At 34.8% G+C, this 17,500-nt stretch overlaps 1 protein-coding gene across 1 annotated transcript in view; it reads left to right on the forward strand.

Moving 5' to 3' along the window:
- LOC135196764 (hemicentin-2-like) overlaps window positions 1-17,500 on the forward strand; it is a 56,953-nt gene that overhangs the window by 21,604 nt on the left and 17,849 nt on the right. The window contains exons 2-3 of the mRNA XM_064223566.1: window positions 12,875-13,914; window positions 14,026-14,052. Coding sequence (XP_064079636.1) covers window positions 13,851-13,914; window positions 14,026-14,052 — 91 coding nt within the window. The 5' untranslated portion in view covers window positions 12,875-13,850. The remainder of the gene's footprint in view (window positions 1-12,874; window positions 13,915-14,025; window positions 14,053-17,500) is intronic.

Here is a 17,500-nt window from a genome sequence, read left to right on the forward strand (position 1 = left end):
TCACGCTTGTCTGTAACCGAAGCACACGAGCTTCCAGGAGGCACTTTTGAGAACGTGGCAAAAAAACCGAGTTCTAGAGGAGAATAATGATGATCCTCCTTCTCAGAAGACGCGACAAACAAGGTAGATAAGCAATGAGAATTTCATGTTTATTTAGTCTTTATGTGGACTGAGCTTCCCCTTACAAAAGGTATTCTTTGACTCTAAATTTAGAGCAAAAAATATCTTTTAAGAATCAGAGAGAGAGAGAGAGAGAGAGAGAGAGAGAGAGAGAGAGAGAGAGAGAGAGAGAGAGAGAGCTCTTAAGTAGAGGAATTTTCTAAACTTCCAGGAAGCTGTCCTTAGAAATGTTAGGGGGGTGGGGAGAGAGTGAGAGAGAGCGAGAGGGAGGGGGAGAGAGAAGGAGGAGGAGGGAGGAGGGGTAGAGAGAGGGGGAGGATGGAAGGGAGAGGAGGAGGAGAGGAAAGGGGAGGAGGAGAGACCGGGAGAATTATTAATTTGACTAACTAACTCTAAATGTAGAACAAATATATCTTTTAAGAAGGAGAGAGAGAGAGAGAGAGAGAGAGAGAGAGAGAGAGAGAGAGAGAATTATTCATTTGACTAGCTAACTCTAAATGTAGAACAAATACATCTTTTAAGAATGAGAGAGGAGAGAGAGAGAGAGAGAGAGAGAGAGAGAGAGAGAGAGAGAGAGAGCTCTTAAGTAGAGGAATTTTCTAAACTTCCATGAACCTATCTTTAGAAATGTTAGGAGAGAGAGAGAGAGAGAGAGAGAGAGAGAGAGAGAGAGAGAGAGAGAGAGTGGGGTGGGGGGAGAATGTAATGTCATAATTTTACAAGCCGAGTATGAGCAATTACTGTTATTAGTAGGCAGCTAATTACTATTTTAGTATGCAGTTTATTACTATTATTAGTAGAGTGTGAATTATTCTTAATAGTGGGGAGTGAATTACTCTTATTAGTAGGGAGCTAATTACTATTATTAGTAGGGAGCTAATTACTCTTATTAGTGGGCAATTAATTAATATTATTAGCAGGGAGTGAATTACTCCTATTAGTAAGGAGCTAATTACTATTATTACTAGGCAGTTAATTACTATTATTAACAGGGAGTGAATTACTCTTATTAGTAGAGAGCTAATTTATTATCAGTAGGGAGTGAATCACTATTATTACTACTATTAGTGGGGAGTTAATTAATATTATTAGGTCGCAGTTAATTACTATTATTATTAGAAAGTGAATTACTATTATTAGTAAGGAGCTTAATACTATTATTAGTAGGCAGTTAATTACTATTATTAGTTTGGAGCTAATTACTATTATTAGTAGGGAGCTAATTACTCTTATTAATAGGCAGTTAATTACTATTATTAGTAGGGAGTGAATTACTCTTAGTAGTAGGGAGCTAATTACTATTATTAGTGGGGAACTATTTACTCTTATTAGTAGGGAGCTAATTACTATTATTAGTAGGCAGTTAATTACTATTATTAGTAGGGAGCTCATTACTCTTATTAGAAGGCAGTTAATTACTGTTATAAGTATAGAGTGAATTACTCTTATTAGTAGGTAGTGAATTACTATTATTAGTAGGCAGTTAATTACTATTATTATTAGGTAGCTAATTACTATTATTAGTAGGCAGCTAATTGGTATTATTAGAAATGAGCTATTTATTATAATCTGTGGGAAGGGAATTACTATTATCAATAGGTAACTATCATTACTGCAGAGGAGCTGTTCTTCATTCTATATGTGAGCTATTTCTCACTGCTAGTCTCGAGCTATTTCTCATTTCAAAAGAAATATTACACATTCTGTCAGTATTGCTATCGCGAATTGCAAGAGTACCTACATATACTATGTAACAACAACAACAAAAACTACATATAACACCATGTGACCGGAAAAAAAAAACATGAAATTCCTTGAGAAAAATGTTTTCATTCAGAAATTTTAAAAGAAAATATTAGCGAAGGGCTGAAAGTTTCATATGTTTTTTTCTATAGATACAAACTTTTCGACACTTTTTGCTCAATCAGTTTTAATATGATGATTTATTATTAATCATCTAGTTCACTCAATCATAAAAATGACTAACAGTAGTTAACTGAATTATGATATTAAAATAACTAAGAGTTTTGGAATAAAATTTATCATGAAAAGCGAACTTTGTTATGACCCTCAGTGAAGAAAAAAAAATATTTAGGCCATAGACACAAGAGCCAATAAATCCTTATCAACTTTCCCCCGACAAGGGGATATATTTTCCTATATAATTAATGGTATTTGCGAGAGAATCCTGCTCTTTACGAAATAATAATTGTGTCAAGAGATCGCATCAGAATCGTCAATGAGTCTGTGTTATCGGAGCGCGAATTAAACATCCGATAAGAGAACACATCCAATAAGTCTCATAATGAAAAGTTGGTTGATCGGTGTTGGGGCAGGGAGAAGGAGGTGTAGCAGGCGGACGTTTGTTAACAACATAAAATAGTACCATTATTAATAATATAAAAGGAACTTTTCGAATTTCAAAGTTCCATTTACCTTATCTCTACGAATGTGACTTTACCTATACTCTGTTTTTTTCCATCTGTCCATCCGCCTGTGGTGTTTTTGCATGGTAACACTGTAATTCGCATACAGTAAATTATTAAAACTTTTCAGTTGCAAATGTACACCCAGATATCCTTTTATTTACCTAAAACTTACACATAGCATAACTATTTAAAGCCCAGGACGCAGTGTTACCATGCAAAAACACCACAGGCGGATGGACAGATGGAAAAAAACAGAGTATAGACACTCATAATCTTTGAGCTATAAAAATAAACAAGATTATTTCCAAACAAATGGATTGTTATTAACCACTTAATTTTGACTTGATTATTGTGTATAAAACGTCTAACGAACAACAAGTATTTTTTTTATTATTCAGTCTTCGATAACAAAGTGAATGCTTATATGTTTGTGTTTGTATGTTAGCGTGCTATAAGAAATACGAACCGTTTGACCGATCTTGACAAAATTTGACCCAACTTAGCTAATAGAGTAGGTTCCAAACGCGTACCCACTTCCCCTTTCCTTTGTAACATGAGGTAAATATACTCTGCTGGTTTATCATACCTCATATAATGTGCAAATAAACTCTACGGGCTTATTATACCTCATTTCATGTACTCGATGCCTTTCGTTCCTGTGATAAATAATTCTTTATCAAGGTTTATACAGTCACCACAGTAATACCTGGATAAAAGCGACAGTCACTGCAATAATACTTGGATAAAATGGGCAGTCAGCACAGTTATCCTTGGATAATAGGGAGACACAGCTCATAAATACCTGGATAAATGGGACAATCACCACATTAATACCACCTGGATAGAAGAGGGAGTCAGTATAGTAATATCTGTATAAATGGGACAGTCACCACAGTAATGCCTGGATTAAATGAACCGTCACTGCAGTAATACCTGGATAAAAGGGACAAACAGTACAGTAGTACTTATATACTGGGAAAATCAGTAAAGTAATACCTGGATAAAAGGGACAGACAGCACAGTAAAGGCTGGATAAATGGGACAGTCAACACAGTAATATGGATAAATGGGACAGTTGCAATGCTAATAACTGGATAAATGGGACTGTCATTACCGTAATACCTGGATAAATGATAGACAGTCATCACAGAACTACATGGATGAATGGGACAGCTATCACAGTAATGTCTGGATACAATATGGGGGAAAACCCCCCCCATGTGGGGGTCCAACCCCCAGACAGTAAATATTGGGATATGATGGGAAGAGTTAAGTACAGTAATTTCTGGTTAAAAAGGACAGTCATCACAGTAATACTATGATAAATGGAACCATCAGAGAAGTAATGTTTGGATAAAGGTGCCAGCCAGCACAGTTATTCATGGATAAATGGGACAGTCAGTAAGAGGAAGTGCAGGAAAACTTTTCCCGAGTCCTGCAGAGTTTTCCCAGGAAGAGTCAGGTTGGTCAACTCATACTATAATATAATACTATTTGATGTGAAATCAAAATCTGGATATTTTGAAAATATATCATGATAAAAAATCCGTTCATTCAAAATCAGTAACAAAAAAGTGGAGAATTTTCGAAAATAATCTCCCCACAGTTAGCCTACAACCGAAATCAATTAAGAATACATACTCGCGTTCCGAGATAAAGTGAGAATTTTGGAAAATGGAAATTGTTGAAAGACTTCTGAATTAACTTGTTCAGGTATTTCAACAGAGAAAATGAAATCTGCATACTAAAAATGAACAACAGATCCAGTTATACACCATTTTCTATATCAACCAGAAACAATGGCAGTGAGGAAATGGTCGAGCCCAGTTGGGAGAGAAAAATGTCGAAATGGAGTTCTGTTCCAAAGAAACAAGCAACACAAAAATTTCTTAAAGGCTGTGGAGTTGATTTGCATAATCTGGTTCTTGAAGGTAATACTACTAACACAGCTACTAATAGATAATTAGGTTCTCTAAGGAAGAAAGTGTTAGAATATAATCCACATCTAAGAAGATAATAAGGTGTTGACATCGGGTCATCTTCTAGGAAAAGTGTTGAGGTGTTACGTAGAGCAGGATCAGGTTTAGGAATATGGTCAGATTCTGAAAGAAAGACTTCCATCTCTTTGAGCCACATTTTATAAGAACCTTACTTTAGAAAATGGTTTTATTTCGATACATCACTTCCTCAACATTTTATCCTCTATTTTAAGCATTTGAATCGGATTATGTACTGAAACTGGCCAAGGTTCTCTAAAGTAGGAAATGTTCGAAAATAGTCTTACTTTCAAGCCGAGAGGATAAAGTGTTGACAATGACTCATATTATGTAAAAGTATGAATATCAAAACAATAACGCGATTCAGGGGATATGAAGAAAGGGAGCAGATGATATGAATAGCTGAATGTAGCCCAGTCCTAGGAAAGTTAAATCTAGTAATAAAGGCTGGTTCTACAGGGAAGCAGAATGTTCTTTTAAAATTCGGTACTAAGCGAGAGAAGTATTGAGGTCAGTATATCAGGAAACAAGTTTCAAAATACTGCACATGTGTTAGAGAGTAGAGTCTGAAAACATAGTACCCAATTCTGTAGAGACTGAATGATCGAAATATTTGGTCCGATTCTGCAGAAAATTGGTGGGTTCTGAAGAGAGAGCAAAGTGATGTATTCTATTTTTTTGTCTAGGTGTATGAAGTATCTAACTGGCTCTTTTCAGAGACAGGACAAAGAGGCTTACAGTGTATCTTATGATGAATTACTTCAAAATTGGCTGTAAGCCTTTAAAAAGAAGGGCAATGCGGCAAAAATGTAAATCATAGGAAGTATTAAAGAACATAATTGCCAACTGAAGATGGCTGAAATAAAAGCCACCTAAATAATACAGGAAATATTCTTTGAATTACCAAACAATATCATTTTGAACCAAACAATATCATATTAAAACATTAACAGACAAGCAATAAGGAGTTTGACAAACACAAAAGAGCACAGAAATTCAACCGTACCTGGATATGGATTGCATATTGTGCAGAGCACATGCAGCCCCTATTCACCGAATCGGAAAGATTCCCATAAAAAAATGATTTATAATTATGGATTATGTATAATGATTCTGTACTTTTACTTCTTTGTGGTTTTGGGATATGAGCTGAGTTTTTAAATCCAATAAGGTATTCTATGAGATAATTCTAAATTCCAAATAAACCGCATGATGGATTACTGTAGATTTCCGTCAAAAAGGCTTGAAAGAGGTTAGACTCAAAGACCAATCGAAAAAGAAAAATATCCGCCATGACACTGGAGGGAGATTAATTGTCGAGGACCTCTGTTAATCCATCACGTTACCAGAGGCTTGACAGATGAATCTTGAAGCGTTATTACTCCCATATATAATACTCTCTCGTATTTATGAAGGGAATCATATTACATTTCGTCCTTTTCATACCCCATTCATTTATGACACTCGTATAATGTTAGTAAAGGACTCGATAACGGACAAAACAGTTTTTTTTATCTTGAGTATATCTGGGTAAGATTGCCAAATAAACTTGCAATTTCATTAACGGATTATTCGAAATATGAAGAGGAGATGAAGTAAAAGTAAAAACAGTAAAAAAGACCGTACGAAAGAAAATGACGATAATGGTTATCAAAGAGGAGGAGGGAAATGGAAGCAGAAATGATTTGGAGAGACATTTCAGAAAAAAATTCTACTTCTGAATAAAGAAGAGGACGAAGAAGACGAGGAAAGTGGATAACGGATATTAATCAGACAGGCAAAGAAAAAAGAACAGAAAATTAACGCAAGGAAATTTCTTCCATGCAAACGTGAATATTATGGAGCGAAACGAAGATTGTATAACTCAAAGGAAAAAGGATAAAAAAAGAGAGAGTAACTGAGCAATAATCAACGAAATAGAGGGAAGAAAATCGAGGTATAAAATGCCAGAAACTAATATCAAGACTGAGGATTAGTTGCCATGATATAGCGATGGGGGAAAACGAGAAAAAAATTAGATCCAAGGGGAAAGGAATGATTACACCGAACGCTATCAAAATTATTACATGACAAGAAAGTAAGGCAACTCCTCTCTCTCTCTCTCTCTCTCTCTCTCTCTCTCTCTCTCTCTCTCTCTCTCTCCTGATAAAGATAAAGACAGATAATGCCCCTCTACCGGCGTCAGCAGCTATCGTACTCGAGAATCTAAACTGCCATCTACGTTGCCGAAGATGTAGAACTTTTCCTTAAAAAAACATATCAAGCCTCTTTACGAGCGTATGCATCTAAAACATAACAGAACTAAACGAGTGATTTGACTGAATCGATCTGCACCCAAGCTGCTAATATGCACATACTGAAAATCGAGACAAGGAGCTAAAACCACGAAAAATGTTCTCTATCGTTTCATATCTGCAGCATGAGCGAACGAAATCCCTTCCTTTCTATTTGCGTTTAGACCTGTTGTTCACATCGCCGTAGATCATCTACCATGTCCAAGTGGGCGATGTAATTAGAGGTTAATTCCATTACACGCTGCCTGATGCCCATTACAGTCATCAAGAGGAGTCGGATGATTCCATTGACCTTTGTTAACGGCAGAATACCTCCTCTCCCCAGCCAGAGGCCCGTCCCCACCCACCACGACACCAGGCCTGTTCTGCCGGTCACCCCCCTAACCCCAAGCGGGCCCCGGGTCCCCCCTCCCCCCGCCCCACCAACTGACAGTTATTGAGTTGTTTGGTCCGTTCTCTATGATTATGAATCCGTCTGGTATCGAAACTCCAGGCTATTTAGTGTTTTGTTGCATTACACTGTTTATTTTAAAGAGTTAGTTATCGATAAAATTCTTACCACCTTTAAAATGGAAACAATCTTTCCACTACTCCCGGAAAATGAAAAAAAAAAAAAAAAAAAAAAAAAAAAAAAAACAAAAAAAAAAAAAAAAAAAAAGGCGAGGGGGACGGTTTGCAAGGTGATGGAATATGCATGTCAGCATTTAGTGGAAAAAAAAAGTCAAATAACTAAATGGGATGTATAACTGAGTAGAAATTCTTTTTATATAATCTGTGAAATTTTGGTCGTAACAGCCCAACATTTCACAAATCTATATAGCATCAGCATTGAGGACATAGGAAAAAGGAGGAAGTTTGAGGAGTTGGACTGCAAGAATTGGTAACATTTACAAGTAAAACATGCGCCGAAGTTTCTTCCGCGCAAACGAGTTTTCTGTCCTGTGGTGGCCTCAGCCACGGCCCATAAAACATTTAGCCGCGGCCCATGAAACTCAGCCACGATCCTGTGGTAGCCTATGTTGTAGGTACCTATAGCGCTGCGCTGCCTTTAGTAAGATTACGGCTAATTTTAACCTTAAATAAAATAAAAACCACTTAGGCTAGAGGGCTGCAATTTGGTAAGTTTGATGACTTGAGGGTGGATGATCAACATAACAATTTGTAGTTTTCTAGCCTCAGTAGTTTTTAAGATCTGAGGGCGGACGGACAGACAACACCAGAACAATAGCTTCCTTTTAGAGAAAACTTTAGTTATCTAAGAGAAACACAGAGGAGAAAAGCAAGAGGGAATCTGCTGTGCCAGCACAATGCCCCTATCACAGAGAGTAGGTGATATGGATGAAGTAGCCAGGAGTATGAGTACCTGACTCATACTCCTCGAAAAGAGTTAAGTATATCTTGGTTTTACCAGACCACTGAGCTGATTAACAGCTCTCCTAGGGCTGGCCCGAAGGGTTACATATTATTACGTGGCTTGGAACTAGCAACGGGACCTACGGCTTGTGGGATCCCAACCACATCAAGAAATGAATTTCTATCATCAGAAATAAATTCGTCAGATTTCTCGTTGGCAGAGCAGGTATTCGAACCCTGACCCTGAGATCGGTAGTCGAGCACGTAACCGACTCGTCCAACGAGAACCTTCATGCTCCTGGAACCGTCTGAAATCTGCCTGTTACCAAAATTTCAAATCCCACCTGTGGCCGCCATTTCGAGAATGTTGATAAAGGCATTCGTGAAGAGGAAGAGTATTTGAAGGCTAAGGCATAATCTTTTTCCCTGAAGGGATAACTGCGCTTGAACTTCAAGTAACTAAAGTTAGGGGAAAGCATGTGAGGAATTAATACATGCACTGCTTTTATCCTCGAGGTGTCTAACAAGTGTAGCTGATAGTCTTTTATAAGTCTCTCGTAGATAATGTTATCAGGTAGTTATATACGTGTCTTATATATATATATATATATATATATATATATATATATATATATATATATATAAGTTACAAATGTCCTTTAGTATCAAATTCGCTCTATCTTGGGAATAAAATATTCGTTCTACCTCGGAATTAATGTATTTTCGTACTTGTTAACAGAAAGGGAATTTTTTATTTGATAATAAGTCGCGTCGTCTCGTGGGATCGAAACAACGGAAGACAAGAAGTCAGGACTGCAGTTGCGCGCCTCAAATCACACGGTGAATCACGTTGATGTGATAAAATTCATTACTTCATATATACGTATATATATATATATATATATATATATATATATATAGATATATATATATATATATATATATATATATGGACATATATGATTTAAATGTGGAGTACGCCAATATATATATATATATATATATCTATATATATATATATATATATATACATATATATAATATATATATATATATATATATATATATATATATATATATATATATATATATATATATATATACATATATATATATATATATATATATATATATATATATATATATCTATATATATACTATATATATATATATATATATATATATATGTACAAATATATATATATATATATATATATATATATATATATATATATTTAAAAAGCAACTTTAACAGTGAACGACATGAATTACTGAATAACATTTGTAAATGAAAATATTATGCGTTATGCCAAAATAGAATGACAATGTGTAGCGAACGTCGAAGAAAAGTTTTATATTCTGGCGTTATGTGGAAATTCGATATAAATGGAATACCTGAATGGAAAACCGGTAAATTGTATTATCTACTGACACACATATAATAGTAATTAAATTCACTCACCTTGCTATCAGCATAAAACTTAGAGTTTTATACTGTTCTGCTAATGGAGGAAACGAAGTTATCTTACCTGGAGTACCTAATATGAATTAAGATACCAATTACAAGTAAGGATAAGATGATTATAACACCAAAACTTTACAATTTTGTTGTACTTTTTTTCCTCAATGGCAGCGTCACATTATGTATACATGAAATAGAAATATGACCATTCAAGGATACAATCATTGAAGGGCAACGTACCTTTATGTAAATGAAGTGGAAGCACATTGTGTTGTTTGCAATAGTTGTCAAATTTATGGTGTTTATTCTTACTAATAAAGATGGGATAATATACCTGAAAAGATAAACATTAAACTGTTTAGATATGTTAAGGTCAAAATAACCAAAGTATCCAATAAATAACTGCAGTCGTATAAAACCTGAGAAATTACCTGACGAACATTTAGAATACAGTGGTGCTACGTTGGCTTGGTATATGTAAAGTAAACGGTCGCACAAAGATATCATTTATTACTATAATTTTTCGACCACACACACCATAGAAATGGGTGTTTATAATACTTTGATCCCCGACGTGCTAGTACTAAACACGGCGTTCCAAGAAGCTTCTGCCGTGATTAGTACTATAGTAGATTCACATCACCCGTGCATCTGATGTTTAGGCCAGTCCCTTTCGACGCTCCCGATTGGCTGTTGAAAAGCCAATCTCAGGGCTGGAAACTCTCTGTCTTTCTCGAGAGTTCACATAGGCAGGGTGTATGTTCCACCTCTCCTGAGGGATACGTCTTTCAAAAGTATCCCTCCGGAGAGGTGGAAGATACATCACGCCTATGTGAACTCTCGAGAGAGACTGAGTTTCCAACCCTGTGATTGGCTCATCAACAGCCAATCAGGAGCGTGATGTGAATCTACTATAGCACCTCGGAGTAGGCGGCTCGTAGATAGCAAGCCAACGTAGCACCGAATAGTGGCATCAATTGGCGATTGTATATTTTGATCGAACATTGAAGTTAACATCAAGTGACAAATTGAATAATGATGGTAAACCCTAAATTAAAAGTACTTTGTACTACGAGAGTAAAATAATAATGAAAAGAAATATGTGCACAGGATAAACCTCCCTAGACCCTAAGTTAGGGTATATCTTAGTTTAATTAGATTTTTATTTAGGTTGCTAAGAACTAGCAGGTTACTTAGCAACGGGACCTACAGCTTATTGTGGAATCCGAACCACATTATATCGAGAAATGAATTTCTAATCACCAGAAATACCTTCCTCTGATAACGCACTGGCTGCAGCTGGGAGCGAACTCGGGCTACCAGATCGGTAGGCGAGTTCGCTACCGGCTCGTCCAGCGAGGAACCTCCCTCAGCCCTGAAACCGTGAGAAGGTAGAAAGACAGTGACGAACTAGGGAACTAGGAGGAGGAACATGCTTTAAGTAAATGAAGAGTGATGACAGCAAGGAAAAACCCTATGATAGGAAAGAGAGGATGAAGGCGGTGGATAGGGAGGGAAACTGGGGAGGACGAGAAGGAAGATGAGGATAAAGAAGATTAGCAGAAGCACAAAAAAAAGGAAAAATAAAGATGACCAGCGAAGACTGAAAGGAAACTACCTTAGTAGGAAAGAGAGGAAGAGGGAAGAAAAGAAGAGGAAATTAGACAGAAGGGGGAAGGAAGAGAATGAGAAAAGTTAGATCTACGAAGAGGGAAAAATAAGAGGAAGAAGGACCATTGAAGATGAAAAGAAAAATACTTTTGATAGGAAAGAGAGGAAGAGGGAGCGAGAGCATAAGAGAAATGTTAGAGAGAAGGAGAAAGGAGAGGAATAAATGGAAAAGTTGTCTATTAAAAAAAGAAGCAAAAACAAGAACTATACAGTAAAAAAGGAAAACGTGTGAATTACCAGATAATGAATAACGTAAGCACTGACAATCGCTAGAGTATTGGAATATGTGGCATCTATGATTTTTTTTCTTTTGATCTATTATTCCTGGACAAATGTATAATTCAGAATTACCCTGCAGCAATATTTAACGCTCACAAACATCAAATATATATGAGTAGTAAATGGCTGATGCAATTCGAACAGGGCATCAAATGTTTATTGTAAGTCATACAATAATTATTATTCAATGAATAAAATTACGTGTGACATTCGGCATCAGAAACAACAGTATTCATATAAAAAATGGATCTTGTCAACGGAAATAAGTGGGAAGGCCTCCAACAGCTGGCAAGATACTTATATAGATATAGAATCACACAATAAGGTTTGAAAATTGACAATGAAATACCATTTGCAGTAACTGAAAATTTCATTTATCTCCATAATATGATTATTAGTAGATTTAAAGCAAATAACATTAAAAGTTAGGAAATAAAATTATTAAAAGAAACCATCATACTTAAATTTACTAATTATATTTAGAATAAGACTGATAAAAAGTAGCAAACATACAACAAAAAAGAAAAAGTATATCTTGACTGAAAAATGAAAAATACGCAAAGCCCCACCCGGAGGATAGTCACCCCCAAACCCTCTCCAAAACATAAAACGGAACCCACCCCAAGTAAATAATACCTTCACCATTTCATAAGTTCCATCTCCTCTCTAAAAGAGAAAGTCACATTTTCCTCAAGTCCTACATTTTCCGAATGCCTCGGCTTCATTAACCGAAGTCAGAATAACCTCATAGCTCTTCTGATCATCTCCGATTGGAGTGAGACATTTCTCCGAGTTCAGCGGTTTTCGTCCTTTTTCGCTCTTGTGGACAACGATTGAATAGTGTCCACTTTAAGGTTGCTTTTAGGGTCAGAGGCGTTATCGATGATAACAGATTGTTATGCATTTTTGGCGGTGCAGTCTTCGGTGACATATTACGAAAGAATGAAAACTTTCGAACAGGGCTGGTATATCCTAAGCTTTTTCACAACAATTAAATAAACAAATATATATATATATATATATATATATATATATATATATATATATATATATATATATATATATATATATATAATACATGAAATTTGTACACACAAGCAGACACAAGAACGGACAAAAAACATATAAACTACATACGTATATATGTATATATACACGCACATATGATACATAATATATACACACATATATGTATTATAACTACGCACATATAAAATAGTACATACCGCTCATCTAAAAGATTAAATCAATATTTTTTTTCCTTTTCAGAATATTCCATTTCACGTTGGCTATGATGATGGACTTCTTTCTTAAAACAACAGCGATAGCAAGCTTTATATTGATAGATGTAATCATGTGATAGAAAAGGACAATAGATAATCAATGTGATTTGATTTCCTCTCTATAACGTGTGATGGAAAAGTGAGGGTTTGTTTTTTTACTGTAAAATGACTGACAAGCGCTGGGTAAAATTTTGTTCACTGAAATGTGAAGACATATGTCTTCCACATTAACATCTTTCTTGTGTTCAGTTTGATCAACTAACAGTGTGTTTGTTTGTCCAAACAGGTAAAAGACCTGCAAATATTTTAGCTCATTAAAAATGAGCAAATGAAATTTCTTGACAAAAAAAAAATAAAAAATGTACTGACAGTTTTAGCAGCTAATATATAACTAAAATAACTATGTCAGTCTGTGAAACACATTAATAAGTTAACATCTGTTGAATGAATTCCTTAAAAAGTGAAAAGTCATTCTTCAAGGTACTAATGACTTTGGACGTATAAAAAGGGACTGTGAAAGAAACTTAAAATCTAATCTTTCAAAAGTCTTTTACTGGTGAAAATCAAAATGCGTGAAGCACATACAAAATAATGCATCGTGTCTATGAAGTGGATATGTGTAAAAGAAAACGTTAAAATAAGAAAAACACACTAAGATCTTTGAAAACTAAAGCGTCAGTATGATAAAGGCGACACATCTGTAAAGGAAAATATATATAAAAAAAGTGTCTGATTATTCTCTCAGCATCGAAACACCAAATCTTCGCACACCAAAATCATAAGAGGAAAATTAAGGACAATAACGGTGCCAGCCTGAGAACATCCGACCACATGACGCCCATCTCAACAGAAAAGAAGTGAGAGAGAGAGAGAGAGAGAGAGAGAGAGAGAGAGAGAGAGAGAGAGAGAGAGCGATGAAGCCACCGGCCAACCTAGAGGGCAGCTGAGCAACAGATCGAACCATGCACCTGTCCGCCGTCATTGTTTTGCTCATCGCCAACATCGGCCTTGCGGATCCTGACCCAGGTGAGCACTGGTGTTGTTTTCGCCTTCTACAATGGCTTAAAATGGTCTATCTTATTGTAGGATATACTAGGTCAATTACTCTGTGATACTAAAATCTTTGTGTGTATACAGGTATGGGGCTCGCTGATCCTGATCCGGGTAAGACTGATAAGTTTTTTTTTGCTTTATAAAATAAGGTAAAGGGATTTATTATACTGGTAGGGTGCTAGGTAAATTGTATCATGAATTTAAGGCCTTTCCGTGTATATTATGTAGGTATGGGGGTGAAGATTTAAATGAACACACACACAGTCTCACACAGATATATATATATATATATATATATATATATATATATATATATATATATATATATATATATATATTATATAATATATATATAAATATACGTATGTACGTATATATATTATATATATATATATATATATATATATATATATATATATATATTATATATATATATATGAACATGTACACAACAGAGAGGGGGCTCATTTTGGGTGCGTATTTTGTTGTTAAGCCTACTGCAGCCGAATTAAATTGATATTCATTTATACTAACATTTCGAAAGACCATCACCAGCAGATGTTTGTCAAATATCAAAGCACTCGCGTTATTCTCTTTTTAACATCAGTTTCGAGCTTGTATTTTAATTGAAGCCACCTGCTGACATAAAAATCATCATATCGTTTATATATATATATATATATATATATATATATATATATAGTATATATATATATATATATATATATATATAGTGAGTGTACGTATATATCTATGCATGTATGTGTATGTATCTGTGTGTGTACCAAAGAAATACCATTAAATACGTTTTAATTTAGCTTAAGTGAAAAGGAAACTGCAGGTAGCAAGCAATCTACAAATAGTTGTTTATTGACGTTTCCCCCAGAATTATATCCCTCGCTTTGCAAATAAATGTTGGTTATTGCACTGCGAGAATTCAAATTTCATTTTGTATTGGTCATCATAATTTTCATTGTGTAAATGTATGTGCATAAGAATGACGCTATAAATATTCATAAAATATGTTCGTATATTTTTTTATTTTCCCTTCCGAGTGCTTTTACCTTATAAATTTTCAAAATAGTATCCACTTTTGTTTCATCACTTAATAGTAGAGTATTTACTTTTCAACCTGCATAGAATATTATGGAGAAAATCAGTGATTTTTATAATATTTTCATTTTTTCACGGCACCTTTTCTTACAAACATTATCATCATACTCATTTAATACTGAAATGCAGATTATAAACAAAATCAGTCTACGCATGTTACGCTGTCGTTTCAAAGATAGTCATAAGTTGTAACAAATTATTATTATTATTATTATTATTATTATTGAAGTTTCTTGCCTGCTTCTGATTAGTCGGTTTATTGAAGCAGTATAAAGTAAAACTATCGCTTTATACATTTAGAAATACTGTACTACTCTGATGAGTACCCACAAATGCCATCCTTACATCACAACCCTGTACATTTTTCTGACTAACGACACTAGGAAAGCAACGATTTATACTCCATGGACAAAAAAGTTACGAAGCTAAAACTATCATTATCATTCCATATATATATATATATATATATATATGTGTGTGTGTGTGTGTGTGTGTGTGCGTGTGTGTGTGTGTGTGTGTTTGTGTGTGTGTGTGTGTACAGACCTAATTATTATGTTAGGTAAGTCAAAGCTTAGAGTTGACAGTAATGCAACCTTTCCTACTGCAAAAGTTTTCCACAAGGGGTTGCTACAGTTGTCCTGGAATACAAATATTGCATTTGTATTTCCATTAAGAACTTGTATGCCTTTACAAACAAGTACCCAACTAAACACGGCTGTTTATATTCATCTTGATTTTTTTCATATGATTTTTGAAAAATTACGTCATGTTTCATTCAACTGCAAAATTTATGAACTTAGATGTCGAATTTCTTTATTTCCCCACTTGTGTATTTTCAGTAGTAGTTGTATAATAAGAGGTAAAAATTTGAAGCAAAGTTCTTCAATCATAAGGTAGCTATTATCACCTACTTTATAACAGGACTCCGCTCAAAACCGCAGCTTTAAAGTTGCTAGAAGTCTGGAAGGACAAGTAAGACACAGTCACAAAGAGCTAGAAACTTTCACTTGACTGCTTATTACACGTATACATACTTCTCCATTACAAATTATACATGTTGTATGTATGAACTAATATGAATTAAAGGCGTGGCTTAAGAGACGGTGCCAAAGCGCTAGGATATGAAATCTAAATTTTTGAGAGCTCTGCTAACTACCCTCATTTTCTTTCCTTTGATGGCATAACGCCAGATATAATAAACAATCAATCAATCCTTTGATGGTAACTATACAGTGAAATATCTTTTTCGATAGTAAATATAAATTAACCAGATCACTCACTGGATAAATATATTCCATTTTGAAATGATAAAAACAGCGATAGCAAGGTATATTATTCATCATTAGACATTTTTCCAATCCAGCTCTGTCTCATTCTAGGGTCTGTGTAGTATGAATTACAGAGGGGAAGCAATTTCAAAGATCACGGGTCAAACCCGAAGGTCGGAGGTTACTCAATACTTGTTATAGGTTATCAAACTTTGATATTAATAAGCAATGTAGGTTGCACGGTATTTAGCCGTCAGTGCAACCTCTTGAGTTATAAATCACAGCTTTTAGGTCACTGGTTATGACTCAACTTTATACATTTTGAGAGTCCTAGGCAGCGATTATCCGAAATTCTTTGGAAAGTACAGATCTCAAATAAGACATTTTTCCTCTCTTAAACGTGTTATTGGTTCATCCCTCCAATATATTTCTATTTTCAATATTTTCTACATGTCTCAACTTTCGATATCCTTATATTTAGCCAAAACTTTAGTAAGATTTACATATCTTTCCAAAACGGCGAAGCCATTAGACGAGTTCGGGCAAATAATACACAATCCAACATGATCTCAAAATATGTTTCGTTACATATTCGTAGCTTACTGGAATTTTCATTCAACATTCCTGAAATACATGCACGGCTCATTATCCCACATTCGCAAACAATGATTCCACGAGTCATCCAGTCAAGTTTTTTTTAACTGCCTTGCAATTCTCCTTTTTACGCTAAAAAAAATTACTTATGGCATAAAAACGAGAAATGCAAGTGAGTCCAAAAAAATAAAAATCACTGAAGAGGTAGAGAATTAAGTCATTCTCGTTCATGAGTAAAAGGGCAACGTGTATGTAGCTAAATACCTTTCATTAGAACACTGACCTCTTAGAGAAAGGAAGGCTATAATAATAAGACTAAGGAACCACAAGAGTAGTAGGAAAATTCCAGGACTTACGAATAGAGACCTGCTGTGCCCAAGTTAATCAAAACACTTAATTAAGTAAATTAAGTACCTGGAAGATAATTGGATGAGCTAGGTCGAAGCAAATTAGGAAAAGGCATGTAGCTACAGCTTCTTTACAAGATCCTGGGTATATATATATATATATATATATATATATATATATATATATATATATATATATATATATATATACAAACACAGTACATAGAAGTGTGTAGT

Source organism: Macrobrachium nipponense, chromosome 18 (genome assembly GCF_015104395.2).
Source record: "Macrobrachium nipponense isolate FS-2020 chromosome 18, ASM1510439v2, whole genome shotgun sequence".
NCBI lineage: Eukaryota > Metazoa > Arthropoda > Malacostraca > Decapoda > Palaemonidae > Macrobrachium > Macrobrachium nipponense.